Below are 24,374 nucleotides of genomic sequence, written 5' to 3' on the forward strand. Positions count from 1 at the left end.
ATTCCATCTTCTACTATTATGCACTGTCTCTCTCTACTCATCTTGCAACCCGCCTCCCCCATCCTTTTTTTTAAAGATTTTTTTTTTTTTTTTTTTTTACTTCTTGGAAAGGCCAAGTGACAGAAAGAGGGAGAAAGAGAGATTCTGTCTACTGACTCACTCCCCAAATGGCTGCAACAGCCAGGTCTGGGCCGCACTGAAGCCAGGAACCAGGAACTCCATCTGGGTCCCCAGTGGGGGTGGTAGGGGCCCAGGTACTTGGGCCATCTTCTGCTGCATTTCCAGGCACATTAGCAGGAAACAGAGCAGCCAAGACTCCAACTGGCGACTCTGATATGGGACGCCAGTGCTGCATGCAGTGGCTTACCCTGCTAAGTCACTATGCTAGCCTCAGGATTTTTCTTTTTATAACTTAACATGCAGTGCAGAGAATTCCCTGTGAGTTACATTTTAAGGTCTTTCTTTTTTGGCAGACTAGATACCTATAGATGATGTCATCCTCCACTCCAACCCTCCAAAATCCTGCCTTGTGTGGCGGAGTCTGACTCCTCATGCTGCTGGCCACACCCACCTACCACATGGCTTGCCTCCGGTCCAACTATGCATTTGAAGTTTTGCAGATGGAGAAAAAAACCTCAGCTTTTAGTCTTGCCCCCTGTTTGAGGCATGAACTGGGGAAACAGGGAGGGGTAGCTGTGGACAGCCTGTGGGAGGCATCAGTCTCCCTCTCTGCCCTCTGTGCTGTTTCATTTCTTCTCGTCAGCTCTGTGTGTGTGTGTGTGGGGGGGGCTTAGAGGAACTTGCTGGCTGCTCAGGGAGAGCTGTACCCCCACCAGGGGTCCACTGGGATCGGATTCCACTGAAGCAGGTGGCAAAGATCTTAGAACGAACTTTGGCAGCAGGAGCAGCTGCTCCTGGCCTTCTGGCCACAGACTCAGGGGTGGGAAGAGGGCGCTGTCTATGGTCCTTCCACAAGCACTGAGATGCATAAACCATCAGAGCTGTGGCGGGTCTAGCAGGACACTTTTTTTAAAAATAAATCTATTAGAAAAATAATTTATTTAAAATAGTTTAAAATCATTAAAAACTAAAAATAATCTGACAAGCCCCTTGCACAGAAAATTTAGCTGACCCAATATTTGCACAAAAAACTGTTATTAGTTGCTTCTAGATCAAAGGTTGGTAATTTTTTTTCTATAAAAAGCCAAATAATGAATGTTTGAGAAGTTCTCATTCATGTGGCCTCTGTTGCAACTGCTCAATGTTTTACTATGGCATAAGAAGGAATCAAAGAAAATATGTAAATTAAATGGGTGTGGCTGTGTTCTGCACCTACCAAAACAGGTAGGAGGCTGGGTTTGGCCCAGGAGCCACAGTTTGCTGACCCCTGCTCTAGAAAGTAACTCCTTTAAGTGATGAACTGTGTCTATCTTCTTTTTTTGTTAATTAATTAAATTTTTAAGGAATACAAAGTTCGTAAGTACAACTTTGGGAATACAGTTATTCTTCCCACTGTACCTGCCCTCCCACCCACACTCCCAACCATCATCCTCCTCCCTCTCCCCTTCCCAGTCCCATCCTCCATTAAGATTCATTTTCAATTAACTTTGAACACAGAAGACCAATTCTATACTAAGTAAAGATTTCAATAATTTGCCCACACAAAAAACTGTTTGAGAAGAAGTTTTATAGTTAACTCTCCTAATCCTACTCTATGCAGACAGAGGTCCTGCATGGGGAGTTAGTGCACAGTGATTCCTATTGTTAATTTAACAATTAACACTCTTATGTATGACGTCAGTGATCACCCAAGGCTCTTGACATGAGCTGCCTAGGCTATGGAAGCCTTTGGAATCCACAAACTCCACCAGTATTTAGACAAGGCCATAAGCAAAGTGGAAGTTCTCCCTTTGGCGAAAAGTACCTCCTTCTTTGATGGCCATTTCCTTCCGCTGGGGTCTCACTCACAGAGATCCTTCATGTAGAACATTTTTTGCCACAGTGTCTTGGCTTTCCATGCCTGATATGCTCTCATGGACCTTTCAGCCAGACCAGGAAGCCTTAAGTAGCAGGACACTTGGTCTTATTCACCCACCACCTCCTCCCATGCCATGAGGAAATTGAAGTCATAAAAAGGGCAAATGATAGTCACAGGAAGTGTAGGACTTAGAACATGGGTCTTGGTGGGCAACCTGTGGCCTCCATGTGGACAAGAGTAGGGTCAGTTAAGTATCATGTGGGATGCACACTTTTTTTTCTTTATATTTCCCTCCTCAAAGGCATCTACAGTTAGGGGGGACCTACCCAGACCCATGGTGGCCTAGGGTGTCTCTTGGATCATTGGCTAATCAGTGAAGTAGGAGTTATCACCAACATGTCACGTTGTCAGAACGCTAATGCATGCTATCAGCCCCAGGAGCCAGTTAAGGAGACACTTTGAACACACAGGATTGAATAAAAACTTAGACATTCAATTATTACCAGCACACTAGTCACTTCTTTATACTGTTTTCCTGTTTCTTTTCAAAGGTCCACTGTTGAATCTTTTTATCCCTGAGAAAGCTGAAAAACAATGTGTCTCTTGTGTATAAGACTGCATTGCAAATGGTAGTGTAGTACAAAACACCATGCTAATGTGGCTTTCCAGGAACCTATCTAGTACCTAAATATATTTATAATTTAATTATACAGAATTATACATTACATAATTATATGTGACAATTATATATTATGTTTTGACAATTATTATATTATTATATACCTGTTACTAGATAAATAATATACTATTGTTGTAAAAATATTTACTTGTATTTTACTGGAGAGAGAGAGGGAGAAAGACCTTCCATTTGCTGTTTCAGTCCCCACACGCTAGGAACAGCTGGGGCTGGGCCAGGCCAAAGCCAGATGTCAAGAGGTATATTAATTACTAATTAATTGGTAATTATTAATCATTAGAAGTGTAGCAATCACTTATTTTATGCCTTTTCCTGTTTCCTTTCAATGGTCCACTGTTGAATCTTTTTATCCCCGAGAAAGCTGAAAAACAACATATATGTCTCTTATTTATAACACTGCATTGCAAATAGTAGTGTATTACAAAATACCATTCATATGCAACATTTCAGGAGGCTGGTACTTAAATATATATATATATATATAAAATTTGTTTTAATATATTATATAACATAAATATTATTTAATTATCAAATAATTATTGCATAATATTATTATAATATATTATATACCTAGTAATGCTATATACTGTTTGCTAGGGATATATAAAATGTATTTTAAAAAATTTATTTATTTATATTTTACAGAGAGAGAGAGAGAGAGATTGCTCATCTGTTGTTTCACTCTCCAAATGCTAACAACAGCTGGGACTGGGCCAGGCCACAGCCAGGAGCCAGGAACTCAGTCTGGGTCTCCTACACGAGTGACAGGGACCCAACTATTTGAGGCATCAGCTGCTGCCTCCCAGGGTGTGCACTGGCAGGAAGCTGGTGTGGGAAGTGGAGGCAAGATGGGGACCCAGGTGCTGTGAAACAGGACGCTGGTGTCCCCAGTGGGGTCTTCACCCTGTGCCATGTGCCTGCTCTTAGGAGAATGTTTTCTTGAAGTAAACAGTCACGAGTTTCAGGCCCTGGAAGTCAGAGCTTGTCCTCTGTGGTCTGTGGTTGATTTTTTCCAACTGCCCTCATACTCAGTGCTTCTCCCACTTGGGGGTGCACCAGAGTCGCCTGCAGGGCTTGTTCCACCATGGGGTGCTGGGCTCTAACCCCAGGACTGACCCAAGGAAGTGTGCATTTGTATCCAGCTCGCAGGAGAAGCTGAGGCTGCTGGTCCCGGGACTCCCACTCTGAGAATCAGGCACTACAGGCATAGTTCCTTCCAGTCCTCTCCATGCCCCTCTGGGTTCTAACCCTTTCTACATATCTCAAATCCATTAATCAGAAGTCAGGAGCTTTTCTGCAAAGGGCCACCTAGTAAATATTTAAAAGTCAATAATCTTTGCTGCAACTAAGCTCTGCAGTTGAATCATGAGCATTCACACACAACATGTACATGAAAAGATGTGACTGTGTTCTAATAAAATTGTATTTGCAGTCATCAGGCTAGATTTGCCCTACTGAATATAGTTTGCTGACCCTGGCCCAGACTTAGTTACAAAGGCAATGCTTTTCATTCATCCTGTATTTTTTTTAATTTTTAAAAATTTTTAAAAAAGATCTATTTTATTTATTTGAAAGGCAGAGTTACAGAGAGAGGTAGAGACAGAGAGAGAGGTCTTCCATTCACTGGTCCACTCCCCAGATGGCTACAAAGGCTGGAGCTGTGCCGATCCGGAGCCAGGAGCTTCTTCCGGGTCTCCCACGTGGGTGCAGGGGCCCAAGGACCTAGGCCATCTCTACTGCTATCCCAGTCCATAGCAGAGAGCTGGATTGGAAGAGGAGCAGCCAGAACCAGAACCGGTGCCCATATGGGAGGCCGGCGTCTCAGGTCAGGGCTTTAAGCTGCTACGCCACAGTGCCAGACCCCTGTATTTTTTTTTTCATATCGCCAAATCACTTCAAATAAACTTGAGATAGTATTTCATGTGTTGTAGGGTGAGTACAATAATGAAAATGAATATATGTTGCCTGTCTATTCTTTGTCTTTTGCTTCTATGAACTTATTTCATCCTTGGAACAAATCTATCAACTGGGTGCTAATGTCATCATTTTACAGGTGAGAAAGTTGACGCTCAAGAGACAAAAGCACAAGTAAATACAAGTGTCGAAAGTTTCTTTTGAGAAAGAGATGGAGACAAAAATTTAAGAACAGCAGTGTCAGAGCTCAAGCCAAATGTCATGGTGGATTCCAGTGATGGGATTCCTGCTACAAACCTAGACTTGGCACAAATTTTTGCACTGAAAATGGCAGGAAAATGGCCAAGAACTTAAAAACCAAGGCACTGCAGACTACTCAAGGGAGAAATTTGTAGAAATGAAGGTCCAAGGTCTAAGAGTTCTGGAGCCGAAGAAAGTACAATGGATTGACTTAAACGGCATTTCAGAAAGAAGGTGGTACCTGATGTATGTGTTGATTGGGTGTGTCCCCAAAAATGTGAGTCACTCTCCATATGGGTATTTAGGGCTGCATCATTCAAATATGTCTGACTGTTGAAGTCAAGGACACAGAGGGAATGCTCTTTCTTTCTAAAGTTCTATATGGATCATTCTGTGCCCATGGCTGGTACTGATCTGGGTATTTCCTCCATCAATAGCACAAGAAGCCTTGGGGTTGATGACATTACCTCACCTCCTGGGCCTCTGCCATGACAGTTACTCAGAGGACTTTTCTGAAACCTCACCAGGATCAAACCTCTGGATTCATTCAGTGATGATTCACCTGCCAGGAAGACTCACATCCCAAGGTCGAGCCATGTTCTACTTCCCAAGTGTCACCCTTAGGAAATGAGTAAGAGAGATACATGTAGAAAAGAGATGACTAAGCTTGCATCAGAGAATAATAAACTTGGCTGTTGATACTAAAGGTTTAAGAGAAACAAGCCAAGTAGGGGAAATGGAGACCTCAAGGAGATAGACGAAGGCTTCTTAACACTTCTTGCTTGAAGTTCAGGATAAAATATTGCTCTGGATTGATCAAAGAATGGGACTGAGCCAAGCAAAGCAGCTGGTGTGATTGCCAGGGCTAAGTCATCCATGCGGTTGTTCTGTGTGGGACTCTGTCCTGTCACCCATGATGCTGAAGGTGCACCCTGGAAAACTGGCCAGATCTGACTCTCCCTTACTCACCCCTCCCATTCTCTTCCCCCCTCCTCCCTCCCTCCTTCTTCTTTTTCTAATTCGCTTTCTTTCTTTTTTTTTTTTTTTTACAGGCAGAGTGGACAGTGAGAGAGAGAGACAGAGAGAAAGGTCTTCCTTTGCCGTTGGTTCACCCTCCAATGGCCGCCGCGGCCAGCGCGCTGCGGCCAGCGCACCGCGCTGATCCGATGGCAGGAGCCAGGAGCCAGGTGCTTTTCCTGGTCTCCCATGGGGTGCAGGGCCCAAGCACCTGGGCCATCCTCCACTGCACTCCCTGGCCACAGCAGAGGGCTGGCCTGGAAGAGGGGCAACCGGGACAGAATCCGGCGCCCCGACCGGGACTAGAACCCGGTGTGCCGGCGCCGCTAGGCGGAGGATTAGCCTAGTGAGCCGCGGCGCCGGCCCTAATTCGCTTTCTTTCTGCCTCCCTCCCTGCCCTGTCTTCCCTCCTCCATCTCTCCTTCCCTTTGGTTCCATGCAATGGGGCAGTCCAGCAGGTGCCTGTTTTCTGCTTCGTTCCCCTGTGCTACATCTGCTCTCCCCTTCTTCATAGATAGCCAACCTGATACCTCGGCCCTGGCTGTAACCTAAGTCTCTTTAGCACTAGCCATTACTGGGCAACATATATATTCATTCTCTCACTCTCAGTCTCTTGATTTAAATCTTTCTAGGACCACCAAATTAGCTGGATTCTCCCTTTCAATCAAAACCTATTGACAGCAAACAACTTCAGAGCAAAAAACAAGATTGAATGTGCTCTCATCTGGTTCTCAGCATGCAGAAATTTGGGCTGTACATCAAACTACAGGTAACGAGGTGCTGCTCAACTCTGCTATACAACAGTTCTTTGTGTGTCAGTGTGCTCCAAATCCTTGCTACTGTCTTATAACTAGGAAGTAAAATGCCTGGAAAAAGTAGGATTCCACTATTCTTGGGTCAATCAGCCTTTTTTAGTATATGTGCTGCTGAAGCAAGCACTCAATCAGCCTTAATAACCACTGCATGATGCTAAAATTCTACATCAGCTCTTTTAAATAGTAATAAGCTTAGAAAAATTAAACGTTATTTAAAAAACTCTGTTGCTAGTTGGGACTAATAATTATGGGAAAAAGTGTGTGGGGATGTTTAGGTGACCCTTTAGCTTATTCAGGACATCCAAGGAAGATGCAATAGATGCTGTGTACCCTATGGCAAGGTGCCCTTCTAGTCATGCTGAAGGGACATGGTGGGGGCTCTGTTTCTGCCAGCATCAGCCATCCCTAACTCCAGGACTTCAGGGAGAGACAACACTATGTTAAAGCCAAGCAACGAGGTTTTAAGAGATTCACACTTGGTTTGGGGGAGACCCAGCAGAAGAGAGACTGTCAGACTCACTCTCAAGAAGTATCAAGCTGCAAGGTCACAAGCAGAGGGATCAGTGGTGGCTGAAGGCAGGACTGGGAGCCAACAAGGGCATCAATGAGCAACTAAGATTCCCATGGTCTGGTGGGGAGTCAAGACGGGAGCTCGACACGGTGTGTTTGAGAGACATTCTGTCCGGGGTAACTTCTGGAAGCACCATCCAATGTCATAATTTCTAAGACCATCCAAAGTCTTAATTTCCAATCAAGATGGCCACTTATCGATATGGAAAGGTAACAAAATATACTGCTCCTACTAGACTAATGGGGGCACTTAAAGCCAAAAACATATATAGTAATGTGCCCAGAGAAAGAGTTTTAGACTAATTTGTCTATAACTTGACAAATCTGTGTAAAAATTTGTGCCACAGAGACACAAACCAAAGATAACAGCCACCAGACAATTAAAAAACTACACAAATGATAAAAAACAAAGGAAGAAACTTAAGAATAAGGAAGACACTATGAGACCTCCAAAGGAATACTGCAACATTTCAATATTAGAAGGTGAAGATGAAGAGGTTGAGGAAATATTAGAAACAGATTTCACTAAGAGAGTATTGGAATTCATGGAAGAGCTTGGAAATGTAGCAGGATATAAAATCAACACAAAAAAATCAACAGCCTTTGTATACACAGACAATGCCTTGGCTGAGAAAGAGCTTCTAAGATCAATCCCATTCACAGTAGCTACAAAAAAATCAAATAACTTGGAATAAATTTAATCAAGGATGTCAAAGATCTCTATGATGAGAATTACAAGACTTTAAAGAAAGAAATAGAAGAAGATACAAAAAAATGGAAAAATCTTCCATGTTCATGGATCGGAACAATCAATATCATTAAAATGTCGATACTACTGAAAGCAACTTACAGATTCAATGTGATACTAATCAAAATACCAGACATTCTTCTCAGACCTAGAAAAAATGATGCTGAAATTCAAATGGAAACACAGGAGTCCACAGATAGCTAAAGCAACCTCATACAACAAAAACAAAGCTGGAGGCATCACAATAGCAGATTTCAAGACATACTACAGGGCAGTTATAATAAAAACAGCCTGGTACTGGTACAAAAACAGATGGATAGACCAATGGAACAGAACAGAAACACCAGAAATCAATCCAAGCATCTACAACTAACTTATCTTTGACAAAGGAGCTAAAATCAATCCCTGGAGGAAGGACAATCTCTTCAACAGATGGTGCTGGGAAAACTGGATCACCACATGCGGAAGCATGAAACAAGACCCCTACCCTAAAGCTTTCACTAAAATCTAATCAAAATGGACTAAAGACTTAAATCTATGACCCAACTCCATCAAATTACTAGAGGACATTGGGGAAACCCTACAAGAAACCCTACAAGACGTCAGCATTGACAAAGAGTTCTTGGAAAAGACCACAAAAGCACAGGCAATCAAAGCCAAAATTAACAAATGGGATTACATCAAACTGAGAAGCTTCTGTACTGCAAAAGAAACACTCAGGAAAGTGAAGAGGCAACTGACAGAATGGGAGAAAATATTTGCAAACTATACAACTGATAAAGAATTAATAACCAAAATATATAAAGAGATCAAGAAATTCAACAACAACAAAACAAACAATCTGGTTAAGAAATGGGCAAATGCCAGGGGATTCCAATACAATCCCATCAAGGTGGCATGTACCAATGCCATCTCACTAGTCCAAGTGATCAATTACAGTTCACAATTGATCATACTAATAGGTCTAAGAGTCAAAGGGAGCACACAAACAAGTCTAGTGTCTGCTAATACTAGCTGATAGAATCAAAAAGGGAGAGAACGATCCATCATGGGAAGCGGGATACACAGTAGACTCATAGAATGGCAGATGTCCTAAATAGCACTCTGGCCTCAGAATCAGCCCTTAAGGCATTCGGATCTGGCTGAAGAGCCCATGAGAGTATTTTAGGCATGGAAAGCCAAGACACCCTGGAAAAAAAAAAAAAAAGAAGACCTAAATGGAAGATCTCTGTGAGTGAGATCCCAGTGGAAAGAACAGGGCCATCAAAGAAGGAGGTACCTTTCTCTGAAGGGAGGAGAGAATTTCCACTTTGACTATAACCCTGTCAGAATAAGATCGAAGTCGGTGAACTCAAAAGGCTTCCATAGCCTTGGCAACTCATGATTAGAGCCTAGGGAGATTACTGACGCAATAAACAAGAGTGTCAAATAACAACAGAGTCACTGTGTACTTACTTCTCATGTGGGATCTGTCCTTAGTGTGTTGTCCAATGTGAATTAATGCTGTAACTAGTACTGAAACAGTATTTTACACTTTGTGTTTCTGTGTGGGTGCAAACTGATGAAATCTTTCCTTAATATATACTGAATAGATCTTCTGAATATAAAGATAATTGAAAATGAATCTTGATGTGAATGGAATGGGAGAAGAAGCGGGAGATGGGAGGGGTGTGAGTGGGAGGGAAATTATGGGGGGGGGGAGGCATTGTAATCCATTAACTGTACTTTGAAAATTTATATTTACTAAATAAAAAATAAAAAAAAAGAAATGGGCAAATGACTTAAACAGACATTTTTCAAAAGAGGAAATCCAAATGGCCAGCAGACACATGAGAAAACGCTCAGGATCACTAGCCATCAGAGAAATGCACATTAAAACCACGCTGAGTTTTTTTTTTTAAGTCTAATGTTTAACATTCACCTATAAAGTCACCTAATGAAAACAGTGAGCTTAACACAAAAATTGTGGGGGCTATGAGCACCCCTGCTTCTGTGGGCTCCAGTGGTACCGCACTGGGAAGAAGACTCTGATGGATATTCTCTGTGAAGCTCTATGCAAAAAAAGATGCAGATGAGGCAGTGCCAGGTGCACGCTGAAGGTCTCTAACAAGGAGTAAGGTTTGATTTGTGGCAACTGGTAGGTGTGGGCATTTTCTCATCTTTACTTTCAAATCTATTCTGGGTACTGGAGAGGGATGTCAATCTTGGGCCCAATGACATAGTGGCCCTCCTCCAGCATGTGGGCTGTCACCATGGTCCACTGGTGACAGGAGTGGATGAGCAGGACGTCTCGCTCCCTGACACCCTCCGTGTACACCCCTGGCCCGAGGCAGGCAAGTGAGGGCAGGTGGTAGCAACTGATGTTGAGGTTGAGTGGGAAGTGCCCATGCTCCAGGGCAGGCCGGCCAGCCCGGCAGCCAGCTTCTCCATGGCATGGGTGCACCTGGGGCTGCCATCCCGGGACCCCAATGGCCAGTCCCACGCGGCCGGGCTCTTGTGCCTGCCACCTCCCGGGGCTGCCGTGGTGATCCTTCGAAGCCCAACCAGGCATGGCATTATGAGCTCGGCCTTGCATGATCAGCCTCACAATGAGGTTTTACTTCACTCCTGTTAGAATGGCTTTCATACAGAAATCAACACACAAATGCTGGTGAGGATGTGGGGACAAAAGTACCCTAATCCACTGTTGGTGGGAATGTAAACTGGTAAAGCCACTGTGGAAGACAGTATGGAGATAACTCAGAAATCTGAATACACATCTACCATATGACCCAGCCATCCCACTCCTGGGAATCTACCAAAGGGAAATGAAACAGCATATGAAAGAGCTCTCTGCACCTCCATGTTTATCACAGTTCAATTCACAATAACAAAGACATGGAATCAACCCAAATCCCTGTCAACTGAAGACTGGATCAAGAAATTAAGAGTTATGTACACCATGGAATACTACACAGTGGGAAAAAATGAAATCTGGTCATTTGCAACAAAATGGATGAAACTGGAAAACATCATAATTACTGAAATAAGCCAGTCCCAAAAGGACAAATTCTATATATTCTCCCTGACCTATGATAACTAATAGAGCACCTAAAAGGCAACCTGTAGAAATGAAGTTGACACTTAGAGAAGCAATGACTTTGAGCAGCCCTTATCTTGACTGTTGAGGAACAACTTTTTATTCTATATTTTTGTTTTTCTTTTCTTTTCCTTTTATCATATCTTACTTATCTTTTTTCTTTCATACTAATCATTGAACTCTTTACTTAACATAGAGTTAACAATATGTGTATAAAGTTAAGTGAAAATAAATCTTAGTAAAAAATAAAAGTGAGAATAAGAAAGGGAAGAGGAAGGGGGGAGGAAGTGTGGGTGAGAAGATGGTAATGGTGGAAAGAATTACCAAGATCTTAAAGCTGTAATTGTGAAATGTATGAAGTTCGTAACTGCAAAGCAGTATAGTTCTGCATATATTCCTACAGACTTACTTCTAAGGGTACAGTTTAAAAACTTGTCATGGGGCCCCAAATTCCCTTAAGCTGACAGGTAAAAATAGGAGCTTAAGTGTTATAGAGATCAAATTGATAGGATTAAGTGATAAAGTGACCACATAGATAGAAACAAGTGTTAAAGTGATCATATAAATAGGACTAAGTATTTAGAAATAAAATAGAGTTAAAAAGGAGTGAATGCTCCAATATGGGAAGCAGTCCATAGAGCAGCCTTATAGAATGACAATTGCTTTAAGTAGCACTCCAACCTCAGAATCAGCCCTTAAGGCATTCTGGTCTAGCTGAAAAGCCCAGGGGAGCATTTCAGGCATAGAAAGCTAAGACACTCTGGCAAAAAAAAAATGTTCTACATAAAGGACCTCTGTGGGTGAGACTGCAGTGGAAAAAGTGGCCACCAAAGAAGGATGTACTTTTCTCTGAAGAGAGGAGAGAACTTCCATTTTGCTTAAGGCCTTGTTGAGCTAATGGATCCAAAATGCTTCCACAGCTAAGGCAACTCATGTTGGGTGATTAATGGCATCATACATAAGAGTGTTAATTGTTAAATTAACAATAAGTCACTGTGTACTAACTTCCTATGCAGGACCTCTGTCTCCAAAGAGTTGTGTCATGAGACTCAATAGTAAAACTTGTTCTCAACAATCACTTCCTTTTAGTATATTAAGTGGAGGATATTATTATATCTTATAAGTTATAGTTATATGTAAGAGCCTGCAGAAGAATTCTCATTCTTGGGTTCTTCTTTAATTAAGTTTCTAAAAGGAAAGAAATGGGAGTAAGGAAGAGAAAAGAGGAAGGGAACAAAAAACCAAAATCTCCTTCAAGAAGGAATAACTTCAAACAGCCCTTGAATGGACGAGTGAGGAACAGCTTTCTTAAGTATTTTTCATTTTATTTTAGTTTTTTCTATTTTTCCTTTCTTTTTCTTTCTCAGACTGAAAGAGAAAGGGAAGAGAAAGAGGGGTGGGAGAGTGGGTGGGAGGGCAGGTACTGTGGGAGGAATTTCTATGTTCCCAATATTGTATTTATGAGTGGAGGGCAGATCTCAGAGAGGCAGTCCAGCAGGTGCCTGTCTTTTGATTCTCTTATTCCCTGCAGCTTTCTCCTGGCATCAGGAGTAACTCACAGGAGCTCCTGAATCATCTTCAAATTGCACAGGGAGGAAAGGCAGTTTTGCATTGTAGAACCTGGATCTGGGTGGAGTCGGGGGGACTGAGCACCTGACCCAAGAGAAACAGAGACAGAGGTTTCCAGATGAATCTCAGGATGATGAGCTGCTTGCTGTTCTGCACTGCCAGCCAGCGACCTTGGAGAATCAGTTAAACTCCACAAGGGCCCCAAATCACAATGCCAAGACAGGGCACTGTCCATGGTCCTTACCTCACATCGGGGTGGATGGAGTTGCAGAATGTGAAGCCACACAGGAGGCTGGGATGGGCCCCCAAGGGCAGCAGGTCGAATGCACTTTATTTCACTTTATAGATGAGCAAACTGAGGCAGAAGAGGCAAAGTGACAGCTCCGCGTCTACACAATTACCAAGGAGAGTGGGCCAGAAGGTGGACGACTACATCACCTGTGAGTTGCAGTTTCTTTTCTTTTTTTAATGTCTACAACTGTCTAGAGGCAGCACTACAAGGGCCCCAGGGCCCTGGAGTCTGGTTGCAAATTCATCATTAAGTTACTGGCTTAATTCAAAATTAATTGCTCCACTTAAATACTTTTTATATGCTAGACACTAATAAAAGAATTTTTCATCTACTAATTTATTTAGGAGTAGAGACTTTTACTTTTCCCATTATCAGTGAAGAAACTGAAGCACAAAGAAGTTACAAAACTGAATGATGTGTTGAAGAATCACTTTGGCTGAAAGGAAGATATTCATGGCAGCTGTATAAAAATTTGGATGGTCCAGAGAGACCTGAGGGTGCTAGGCAGAGGAGACACCAGCCACCGTCTTTGCCCTAGATGAAAGGTGCGGGGCTGGGAAAGAAGCAGAAATGACCAAAGACCCTGCTTGCATGGGTTTGGACAACTAGGATCTGAGAAACCATCCAAGAGAAAACTGTCCAGGAGAGATTTGTAGAAATAGAGCTTTGAGTTCTAGAAAGCCTTAGGGCTAGAGATGGCAAAAAAGGATTGAATGAAACCCTGTCTCAGGGAACTTGGTCTCAGATGCAGCAAGAGAGAGGTTGTGGGGGCAAAGGCAGTGAGGTATGTGCAGGTGTACCACACAAGTGCCATGTTCAGATGTGCTTATCTCAAAGGCAGGACTGATCCTCCCTCCCTTTCTCCCTGTCTCCTCTCCCCTTCCCTCCCTTTTCCCCTTCTCCTTTCTTCCTTCTTTCATTTCTTTTCTTCTTTCCTTTCCTTCCTCCTTCCTCTCCTCTTCTTACCTCCTCTCCTCTTCTCTCTCTTCTCTTTCTCTTTCTCCCCTACTCCTGCCCTCTCCCTCTCTCTCCTGGAAACTACTGGGATTGGCCAGCCATGAACAAACACAAGTCCTTTTTCTGTCCTACTGCGTCTTTCTCTGGTATTGTTGAACTCAACTCTCATCAAAGCCTGTTGAGCTGGCTCCTGGCTTCAGATCAGCGTGGTGCACTGGCCGCAGCACACCGGCTGCAGCGGCCATTGGAGGGTGAACCAATGGAAAAAGGAAGACCTTTCTCTCTGTCTCTCTCTCTCTCACTGTCCACTCTGCCTGTCAAAAATAAAAAAAAGCCTGTTGAGGTCAAACAGAGTACAGCTGGGTCAGTTTACTCAAGGTTTACCTACCAGGAGATTTGGATTTTAAGACCTGCTAACACTACAAAGCTCCAAGGCCTTCCTTTATAATTGTTCCTTATGGATTTTCTTTCACAACTACCCAACAGGAAGCAGTGTGGCTGTTCTTGGGTTTCCTGTCCATAATGTTATCCATACATACACTTGCTGTACAGGTGGGCAAAGTGCTTCCCTCTTCCCTAGGGAAGTGAGAAGGATTCAGTTTCATGATAACTGATCTGCAGCTCCAGGAACGTGGGGGAGGCAGAGCTGCTTACAAACTCTGTCTGGAACATCTAGAGGGGGTGACTGCTGGGCCAGCTACAGGCTTTCTGGCAGCAGAGCATGAAGAGTCACTTAGCTCTTCTTGAGAGATATTCTGCCCAAGGTGCTCACTTAGATGTGAGATGAATAGGGATGAGCTAAGCAGCCGGGTGGGTTCCCATACTGGGGGAACTTTAGCTGAGTCTCTCTAGCCTGGGTGTCTCTGAAGATCTCACACATGAGCGTGACTCATGTACCCACATTATCATGGGGGCCCCAAGGACCTATCATAAGATGAGGGCCATCTCACTCCTTACCATGTCCTCTTCCCTTCCTCTCCAGACCCAGATTAACTGAAAGCAGAGATTCCAAAAAGAGCCAGTGAGCAAATGTGATGACAGAAGACACTGGCTTCACTCAATGTCCTCACTACATAGTGTGCAGTTTTAATAGTATTTAAGTACAGGCTTCTTAATATTGCCACAGTTGGAGAGGAAAAAATGAAAAGAGGAAGACAAGGAAGAGAAGAAATGGAGAAATGCAATAGAAATGTACAATTGCAGACTGTGGTGCACAGAATGGAGCATCAGACATCAGTCTCGCCCTCCAGTGACAAAACACAGTGTGGGGTACACTGTGAGTTGGGTTTAAAGAACCATGGTTTTCTTTCCCAGGATTTGATCTGATGTCATTCCAAGACTTTGACTTCTATTTAACTGTTCAAGTTCCATCTGTTTCTTCTCATTCTGTCATGGATTAAATTCACTGTTACAACACATAATCTCTCTAACACTTCCTTCTCTTTCCTCATTTCCTAGTCAGTGCTGGCACGTCCTCTGGGTTGCATCCCTAGCTCCAGCTCCTGTTCTTCTCAAAGAGGGTTGGGTTTGAACCAACCGAGGCTCCCCATTATTTAAGGATATCAGTGGTTTTGGATGCAAATATGCTCAGCAGATAGGCAGGGTGCTATCTGTCACCCATCATCACTCCCTTTCATGGGAACAGAGTTACGGCTTGAGCACTTGTTGCCTGGCCAGAGATCATATTTCTCAGCCTTACTTGCAGCCATTTCTGGATAAGTTTTGACCAGAAGGATGTGAGCAGAAAACTTCCACTAAGGAAATGAATGGCTGATTCTATTGACTGGTTCTTCCATTTCTACTAGATGGGAGACAATAACAAGATAGGTCTTCTTGGGCTCAGAGATGCAAACATTAAGGAAGGCAGATTCTTCCTATCATTTCTGGGCTGTTAGATGAAAGAGAAATAAATTATTTGGGTTGAGTCAGTGTGTTTGGGATCTATTTGTTGTAATGACCTAGCCTACACTCTGAATAACCCATTTGCTATGGAGCTATGGTGGCCCACAGGAGATCTGGGGGATGCAGCAAACATGGCATCCGGCAGGAAGATCAGCACCATGGTGAGCTCAAAGGAGTGAACACTTAGGTTTCTTACCTCGTTGGAGGCTTTTGCGCTTACGTCTGCGTGCGCGTCTGCGTGTGCGTCTTCTCCTTTTCCCTTCAAACAGAAAAGAAGCAAAACAATCATTTACAACTCCAAAAGAAGATTAACAAGCTTTGTATGTCAATAGCCTCCAACCACTTTATGTCTCAATCTTCTTCATTCCCCGGCTACCAACACACCGTCTTGGTTGCTGTGGTCACAGGGCAAACCATAATATCCATGGAGACATCATGCATTTGTTCAGAGCCTTAATGAATGCCATGCTTCTACATATCTACAGGAGGCTTTATTATTTATTTAAAGTATGAAAAGCGGCTGAAATCAGGCTAAGGCTGATAGAGGAGGAAGGGGTATGTCAAGGAGGCCAGGCCACAGCAGCTCTCACCTGGACCTCAGAGGCATAACGTGAACACCCGTGAAGCTTTGTGACAGCCAGGGCTTAAGATTTAGGTAGAAGGAAAGTCATCAGAGAAGTGAAGACAAATTTAGAGGGATAACAGAGATTAGGCATTTGGGAAATTAAAGTGATAGAAACAAGGAAATAAGGAAGTTTAAGAGCGATTAAAAATTACAAAGAAAATAATCAGTGACTAAATCACTGGCGTTCCTGAAGAAGAAAATCAAAACAATAGAAGAAATATTTGAAGGTAAATTCAAGGAAAACATTCGTGGAGTTGCAACATAAAATGGAATACACATCTCAAAACCACATTTTTTTTACCCTGCAGCAGAGAAATTGACAGTCAACAATGAAATATGATCCAGAAAATTCACTGGACTTTAAAGATAAGTAAAGAACCGAATGGGTAACTAGACCTCGGGATGAGTTCATTTCTGTGGGAGAGAATTGGAGCCAGCACTGTGGTGCAGCAGGCTAAGCTGCTGCCTGTGGTGTCGGCATCCCATATGAGTGCCAGCTTGAGTCCTGGCTGCTCAACTCCCCACCTAGCTCCCTGCTAATGTACCTGGGAAAGCAGCAGAACTTGGTTCAAGTACTTGGGCCCCTGCCACCCATGTGGAATACCTAGATGAAGCTCCTGGCTCCTGACTTCAGCCTGGCACAGCCCTGGCCAAGGCAGCCATCTGAACAGTGAACAGCAGATGGAAAACCTCTCCCTCTCTGTCACTCTCTCTCCCTAACTCTGACTTTCAAAAAGTAAATATTAAAAAAAAAATAAATTTACATTGCACGGAAATATATGGAAAACGGAATGCAGAGTGTTGACTTTCTAAAAATGTAAAACTTTGAAATATACTCAATGGTAGTAGAATATGATCAAATGTCTTTGTCCTTTCAATAAAAGTAAATGGGATAAATTTACTTATTTTGAATAGAAAATTTAAAATCTAATTTTTCATCATATGCAAGAGATCCACTTAAAACATATTCTAAAAGCATTGAAAATAAATATATAAGGACATTTTGCAAAGTTTGTAAAAAATAGAATTAAAGACATGCTCATTTTAATGCAAAAGCCTTTTGAAATTAATGAATAGTTTTTTAAGGCTGCATTTAAAAATATTTATTTATTTGAAAGGCAGAGTTATTTAAAGGGAGAGAGAGAGAGGGAAAGAGAGAGAGATCTTCCATCTGCTGGTTCACTCCCCAAATGGTCACAATGGCCAGAGTTGGGTCAAGCCAAAGCCAGGAGCCTGGAACTCCATCCAGGTCTCCCACAGGGTGGCAGGGACCCAAGTACTTGGGCCAACTTCTCCTTCATTCTCGGGCACATTAGTTGGGAGCTGGATCGGATGTGGAGCAGCCGGAACTTGAACCCGTGCTCCTATGGGATGCCGGTGTGGAAGGCAGCAGCTTAGCCCACTGCGCCACAATGCTGCCCCTTCAATAGCTGTTTCATAACATATATTTTCAAAACACACAGAGAGCAAACATTTTTGCACCAAAGTAAATAATCTTTTAATTCCATTTTCTGCAAACTTTATGAAGTAAATTCATATAGACATATATTCAGCATATAGCAACAGAAGGAAACCCGGGGTCATGATCAGACTATCAAATAAAATGTAATTCAAACCAGAAAGTTTCAAGCAAGTAGAAATTACAGTAGGAACTAGAAACACTCTATCAGATAATTTTATTTTTGCTTGTTTTCAGCCCACAAGCGATCAATGGACAAAACAGAGGAAGTTATGAAAGACCCAAATAGCACATTTAATAAGGTTGATATGACTGTTGCATATTGAATTCCATCACTAGAAAATGTAGTACATGATTTTCTCTCACACAATTCTTAATCCAAAGAGGAAATATACATCTGAATTGCAGAATAGGTAGCAAATAACAATGATGAAAACCCAGCCTTTGAGAACCTATGCGAGACTGCCAATGCAATGCCCACCAACGGAATTAAACATCTGCCTTAGAAAAGTTGGGAGATTACAATGAAATTAACCAGATGATAAGATTATATACCCAGAAATCCCAAGAGAACCAACTAAAATACACCATGATAAGAAAGTTTAGTAAGTTTCAAAGTTACAGAAATGAGTCATTTTCAAATAACAGCAATTTGGAAGCTATAATGCAATCAAAGGCCTCATTTACAATGAGGGCACTTCAGAGAAAGTCTGCTTTGTGCTCGGAATGGAAACACTAGCCCCCTGACAGCACAAGGGGGCGCCTGACCAAACAGAGCAGCATACTGGGTTCTTGGACAGGCCGTCTCAACAGCATTGCAATGGGAATTCTCCCTGTATTAGCTTGGAAATTAAACATGATTCCACTACAAATGTCAACAGATTTTTTTGGCGTGTGTGAAGGTGATTCTAAAGTTAATATGGAAATATAAAGCAGGATACAAGGAAAAAGAAGGACGATCCCAGGAGGACTCAGAGAGAGTCGGATGTCAAACACCAGGAGTGCAGCCAGGGAGTGCGTGTTGCACCAGTAACAGATGGGACTAAGAGAATGCAGCAAAGTTCAGAAATACGCAGATGCCAATTCTCATGGGAATCTTAACTCTAATAAAGGCAGTGTCCTCAATTATTGGAAAAAGTGAACATTTTAATAAATATTAGGATCACTGAAGACCCATCTGTAAAGGAAAGAAAATTCAGCCTCCATATAGCAAACCTGGATGAACTCCAAATGCAGCAATGCTTTCAATGTAACAAAGTGACAGCTTGCAACATAAGAAAACCTGCAGAATTATTCTATAAACTGTGAGTGGAATAGATCTCTCTAACCATGACATAAAATCCAAAACCATAAAAGACTGGCAATTTGAGTAACATTAAAATACATTCTTGGCCAGCGCTGTGGCTCACTAGGCTAATCCTCTGCCTGCGGTGCCAGCACACTGGGTTCTAGTCCTGGTCAGGGTGCCGGATTCTGTCCCAGTCACTCCTCTTCCTGTCCAGCTCTCTGCTGTGGCCCGGGAGTGCAGTGGAGGATGGCCCAAGTGCTTGGGCCCTGCACCCGCATGGGAGACCAGGAGAAGCACCTGGCTCCTTCCTGGCTTTGGATCAGCGCGGTGCGCTGGCCGCAGCGGCCATTGGGGGGTGAACCAACGGAAAAAGGAAGACCTTTCTCTCTGTCTCTCTCTCTCACTGTCCACTATGCCTGTCAAAATAAAAATAAAAATAAAATATATTCTTATATAAGTATCTCACTCATCTCAGGCTTTGAAATTTTTTTTAAATTTTTTGACAGGCAAAGTGGACAGTGAGAGAGAGAGACAGAGAGAAAGGTCTTCCTTTGCCGTTGGTTCACCCTCCAATGGCCGCCACGGCCAGCACGCTGCAGCCAGTGCACCACGCTGATCCGAAGCCAGGAGCCAGGTGCTTCTCCTGGTCTCCCATGGGGTGCAGGGCCCAAGCACTTGGGCCATCCTCCACTGCACTCCTGGGCCACAGCAGAGAGCTGGCCTAGAAGAGGGGCAACTTGGACAGAATCCGGCACCCCGACCGGGACTAGAACCCGGTGTGCCGGCGCTGCAAGTGAAAATTTTTAAATATTTATTTTTATTTATTTGAAAGAGAGAGTGAGTCATCTATCTTCCACCTGCAGGTTTGCTCCCCAAATGCCCTCAACAGCTGGGGCTGGGCCAGGCTGAAGTCGTGAGGTAGGAACTCAATCAGGGTCTCCCCCATGGATGAGGGACCCAAGTGTCTGAGCCGTCACCTGCTCCCAGGGTACACCTCATAGGAAGCTGGGATGGATGGGGGTAGGGCTGGACCCAGGCACTGTCATGTGTGTCATATGCAGGTGTCTCAAGCAGCTGTGCCAAACACCTGATCCTGAAAATATTTTTTGTAAGCAGAATCAAGAGACAAATATTAAACTAAGGAAAATTTGCTACTTAGCTTACAATGATTTATCTCCTTAATATAGAGAATTCTCAAAAATCGGTAGGAAAAGTAAAAAATGCAGTAGAAAGAATTGGCAAAGAATATAAACAGAATTTATAAGAAAAAAAATCACAAATGAATAATGATGTGCAAAACTGTTCAACTTGCCAGGAATGCAAGCAAACAAACTTTTTTTTTTTTTATTTGACAGGTAGAGTTACAGACAGTGAGAGGGAGAGACAGAGAGAAAGGTCTTCCTTCCGCTGGTTCACCCTCCAAATGGCCGCAACAGCCGGAGCTACGCTGTTCCGAAGCCAGGAGCCAGGTGTTTCTTCCTGGTCTCCCACTCGGGTGCAGGTGCCCAAGCACTTGGGCCATCCTCCACTGCCTTCCCAGGCCACAGCGGAGAGCTGGCCTGGAAGAGGAGCAACCGGGACCAGAATCCCACATGGGATTATGGCGCCGAAGGTGGAGGATTAGCCAAGTGAGCCACGGCACCGGCCCTGCAAACAAACTTAAAAACCCTGAAATGCCTTCCTCCCCTCCCTACCACTCAAACCTCACTCTTTTTAGTGGCAAGTGTTAAGTTGCTGAATGAGATGCCCCTATGCTATGTCAGTGCCTGGGTTCAAGTTTTCTCGCTCCCCATCCATCCCAGCTTCCTGTAATGTGTGCCCTGGGAGCAGGTGACGGCTCAAACACCTGGGCCCCTGCCATCCTGTGGGAGACTCTGATCGAGTTCCCCATTCTTGGTGAGCTTTGAAGAAGTCGTCAAGCAGATCCATTGCCAGTGGACGTGGCGATTCACACAAAACAGTGCCCAGCAATATCTATCGATGAATAGATACTGACTGTGATCCCACATTGCAGATCTTGTCCCATAGATTTACTGAGCACATGAGAATGACCCACACGCACAATTATTCATTGCAGCATTTGTGTTCCTATAATATATTCAGCAGGGAATTCCGGTTCATTCAGAAATGACACCGTATACAGCTGGGATGGAGATTGGGAAGTGTTCTTCCTGCTGGTGAAAGGCCACAATGCGGTGATAAATTTTAAACAATGTGCTCGCTTCGGCAGCACATGTACTAAAATCGGAACAATACAGAGAAGATTTAGCATGGCCCCTGCGCACGTTTTAAACAAGCAAACGCAGAGCTGGGTGTCTAGTATACAATCTTCGGTGCAAATCAGAAGAAATTAAAATATGCAAACATTTTTGCCACAGATGCATGAAGAAGCTCTAGAAAGATATCTAAGAGGGGCCGGCACTGTGGCACAGTGGGGTAAAGCCCTGGCCTGCAGCACCCACATCTCACATGGGCACTCGTTCAAGTCTTGGCTGTTCCACTTCCGATCCAGCTCTCTGTGATGGCCTGGGAAAGCAGTGGAAGATGGCCCAAGTGCTTGGGAGAACTGGAAGAAGCTCCTGGCTCCTGGCTTCAGATTGGTGCAGCTCCAGCCGTTGTGGCCATTTGGGGAGTGTGAATTAGTGAATGGAAGACCTCTCTCTTTCTCTGTTTCTCCCTCTCTCTGTCTGTAAGCTTGCTTCTCAAACAAATAAATAAAATCTTTAAAAATATTTATTTATTTATTTGAAAGAGTTACACACAGAAAGAAGGAGAGGCAGAGAGAGAGAGAGAGAGAGAGAGAGAGAGAGAGGTCTTCCATCTGCTGGTTCACTCCCCAATTGGCTGCAATGGCTGGAGCTGTACCAATCCAAAACCAGGAGCCAGGAGCCTCCTCTGGGTCTTCCCACACAGGTGCAGGGGCCCAAGGACTTGGGTCATCTTCCACTGCTTTCCTAGGCCATAGCAGAGAGCTGGATGGGAAGTGGAACAGCCGGGACTCGAACCGGTGCCCATATGACAGCAGCTTTACCCTCTATACCACAGTGCCAGCCCCTGAATAAAATCTTAAAAAAAAAGAAAGATAAGTAAGAAATGACTAAAAGTGGCTTCCTATCTATGAAGGTCAGAGGAGGAAGAGGGAGCAAGCAAAACTTTTTACTCTGTAGTATAACTTTATATGATACTGTTTTACCCAGGTTAATGCAAAATCTAATTTAAAATACTAACTTTAGAAAGACTGTATATATACACACACACACATGCATATATATGCATCAGCAGAGTCCATCCGCATAATTCACAGCTCCATATTTGCACATTTGCTTACTAAACGTTTCGTGAACTTGTGGCACTTTCCTGGTTGCTGGTGGACAGGCACAGAGCAGGGACAAGCTGAGTCATCAGGACACGTTCTTAGGTTGGGCAAGGTGACAGGTGACGTGTTGCCCCCTGGTGTTGGTTCCTGTAAACAAGTGTCCTTTTGCTTTTCCTTGGCGATCTGTTTAAAATGGTCCCCCAGGGTAGAGCTGAGGTGCTGTCTAGTTTCCTGAGGACAGGAAGGCTGCAGGGTGCCTTGGGAAGAAAAATGCGTGTTGAATAAACTCCCTTTGGACTCGAAGTGAGCCATGTTCTTCCAGCTCCCTCATCTAATCCCAGGGATGCCATGGTCTGTTGAGGGTAGGAGGCAAGGGGCGGCCAACAACTCCAGACAGAAAGGCCGAGAGCAAGCCACCGCTGCAGGCCACCCTCATGCAAGCCACACCAGCTAGATCCCGAGGCTGGAGAAACCAGCTTTCTGGCCACAGATCCCTTCAGGTCCAAGGCCCAGGCTCCCTTCCACCACTTGCCACTTCCGCCTGCTCACCTGTGAGGCCAGCAGGGCCTCTCGTCTATGGCCACTCTGTGCAGGCCTCTGGGAAGAAGCCAGGCCCACTGCTCACTGAGACTGTGCAGCCTGGAAGCAGCCTTGCTCTTGTAATGGGAGCAGAATTAGCAGACGACAAGTCACTACCGCTGACATTACCACATCACTGTGTGTGACAAAGAACAGTGAGAAGCCCACAGTCTTCTAGTTTGTCGTTTTCTGACATTTCCTGATGTGTCCTTTTGCTGTGAATGGTTATTTTTGTACATTTGCCTTTGGTATATGTTTCACACAATCACATATTGGGATTAAAGTTTCACAAACCGGAAGCATTAATTTATGTGTGTAAATTACTCATCCAGTAACCCTTTAATGGGTACCTGCTGGGCATCAGTGTGCTGTCCTAGGTGCTGAGAATACAGCTGTGAATAACAAAGCTCTTGCTGGCTAACGCTTACATTCCAGAGGGGAGACAATGAGGAAATACACACAAAAGATGGCAGAGAAAGTGCTCTGAACAAAACAAGCCAGAACAAGAGGGTCAGGACTGGTGCATGGGTGTGTGTGTGTGTCTGTGCATGTGTGCGCATGTGTTATTTCATAGAGAAGGTCAGGGAAGGACTTCTGTCAGGTGAATAATCGGGTATAAATGACTGGGGAGGGGCCACAGGATCCTTATCCAGGGGGAGGCACCAGGGACTCTGCTGTCCTCTGAGGCCCACCCAAGACTGCCCGCTTTGCAACTTGACTTGCAGCTAAAGTATCCTGATGAAACAGCAGCTCAGCCAAACTAGAAAAGTCTACTCTGAAGCCACATGCACAGAGCTCAAAGGTAGGCATCTCTCAGATGTCAATCACAAATGACAATCATAAGCGTGATTGTCACATCATCAGTCAATGCCCTTCATACTCTAGGGATAAAAGCCTCAAACCATGAAGAAAGGGTGCCACGTGCTCTCTTGACTGTCCATTTCTCCCTCGGAACATACTTTAATAAACCGAGCTTTACTGTCCTTACTTTGGTCTTTTTGGACTATAATTCCTTACTCCATCAGTGAAAGGGAATTGAGGTAAGCTGGCCACTGCTGGTGACACATCCAATAAGTCAACATTTGACCGGAGCCTTGGAAGAAGTCAGAGAGTCAGCTATGAGTCCTGCCTTCACTGGTCAAGATGCCCACAACATGGGTTCCTAGAAAGATCTTTATAGGCTCTTGGTTCACAGCCTTATCTTATGCTGGTGGGGGTCACTGTGGATTATCCCACCGTGTCCTATATGCTGAGCTTTGCTGACTTCCTCTGCAGCCAGCAAAGTTCTACGATGAGCTCAACCAAAATCTCAGATTTGTGATCTCTCTG

At 43.9% G+C, this 24,374-nt stretch overlaps 1 protein-coding gene, 1 long non-coding RNA gene and 1 other non-coding gene across 3 annotated transcripts in view; 2 read left to right on the plus strand and 1 right to left on the minus strand.

The window, feature by feature from the left end:
* SP100 (SP100 nuclear antigen) overlaps positions 1-24,374 on the minus strand; it is a 99,209-nt gene that overhangs the window by 7,868 nt on the left and 66,967 nt on the right. The window contains exon 13 of the mRNA XM_008259295.4: positions 15,975-16,037. Coding sequence (XP_008257517.2) covers positions 15,975-16,037 — 63 coding nt within the window. The remainder of the gene's footprint in view (positions 1-15,974; positions 16,038-24,374) is intronic.
* On the plus strand, positions 6,218-15,982 carry LOC127491556 (uncharacterized). The gene is made up of 4 exons (XR_007920262.2): positions 6,218-6,615; positions 12,244-12,370; positions 12,974-13,067; positions 14,859-15,982. It is a non-coding gene; the product is annotated as an uncharacterized lncRNA (long non-coding RNA).
* LOC127491891 (U6 spliceosomal RNA) lies at positions 21,365-21,473 on the plus strand. Its single transcript, XR_007920823.2, has one exon. It is a non-coding gene; the product is annotated as a U6 spliceosomal RNA (small nuclear RNA).

This window comes from Oryctolagus cuniculus, chromosome 3 (genome assembly GCF_964237555.1).
Source record: "Oryctolagus cuniculus chromosome 3, mOryCun1.1, whole genome shotgun sequence".
NCBI classification, from domain to species: Eukaryota; Metazoa; Chordata; class Mammalia; order Lagomorpha; family Leporidae; genus Oryctolagus; species Oryctolagus cuniculus.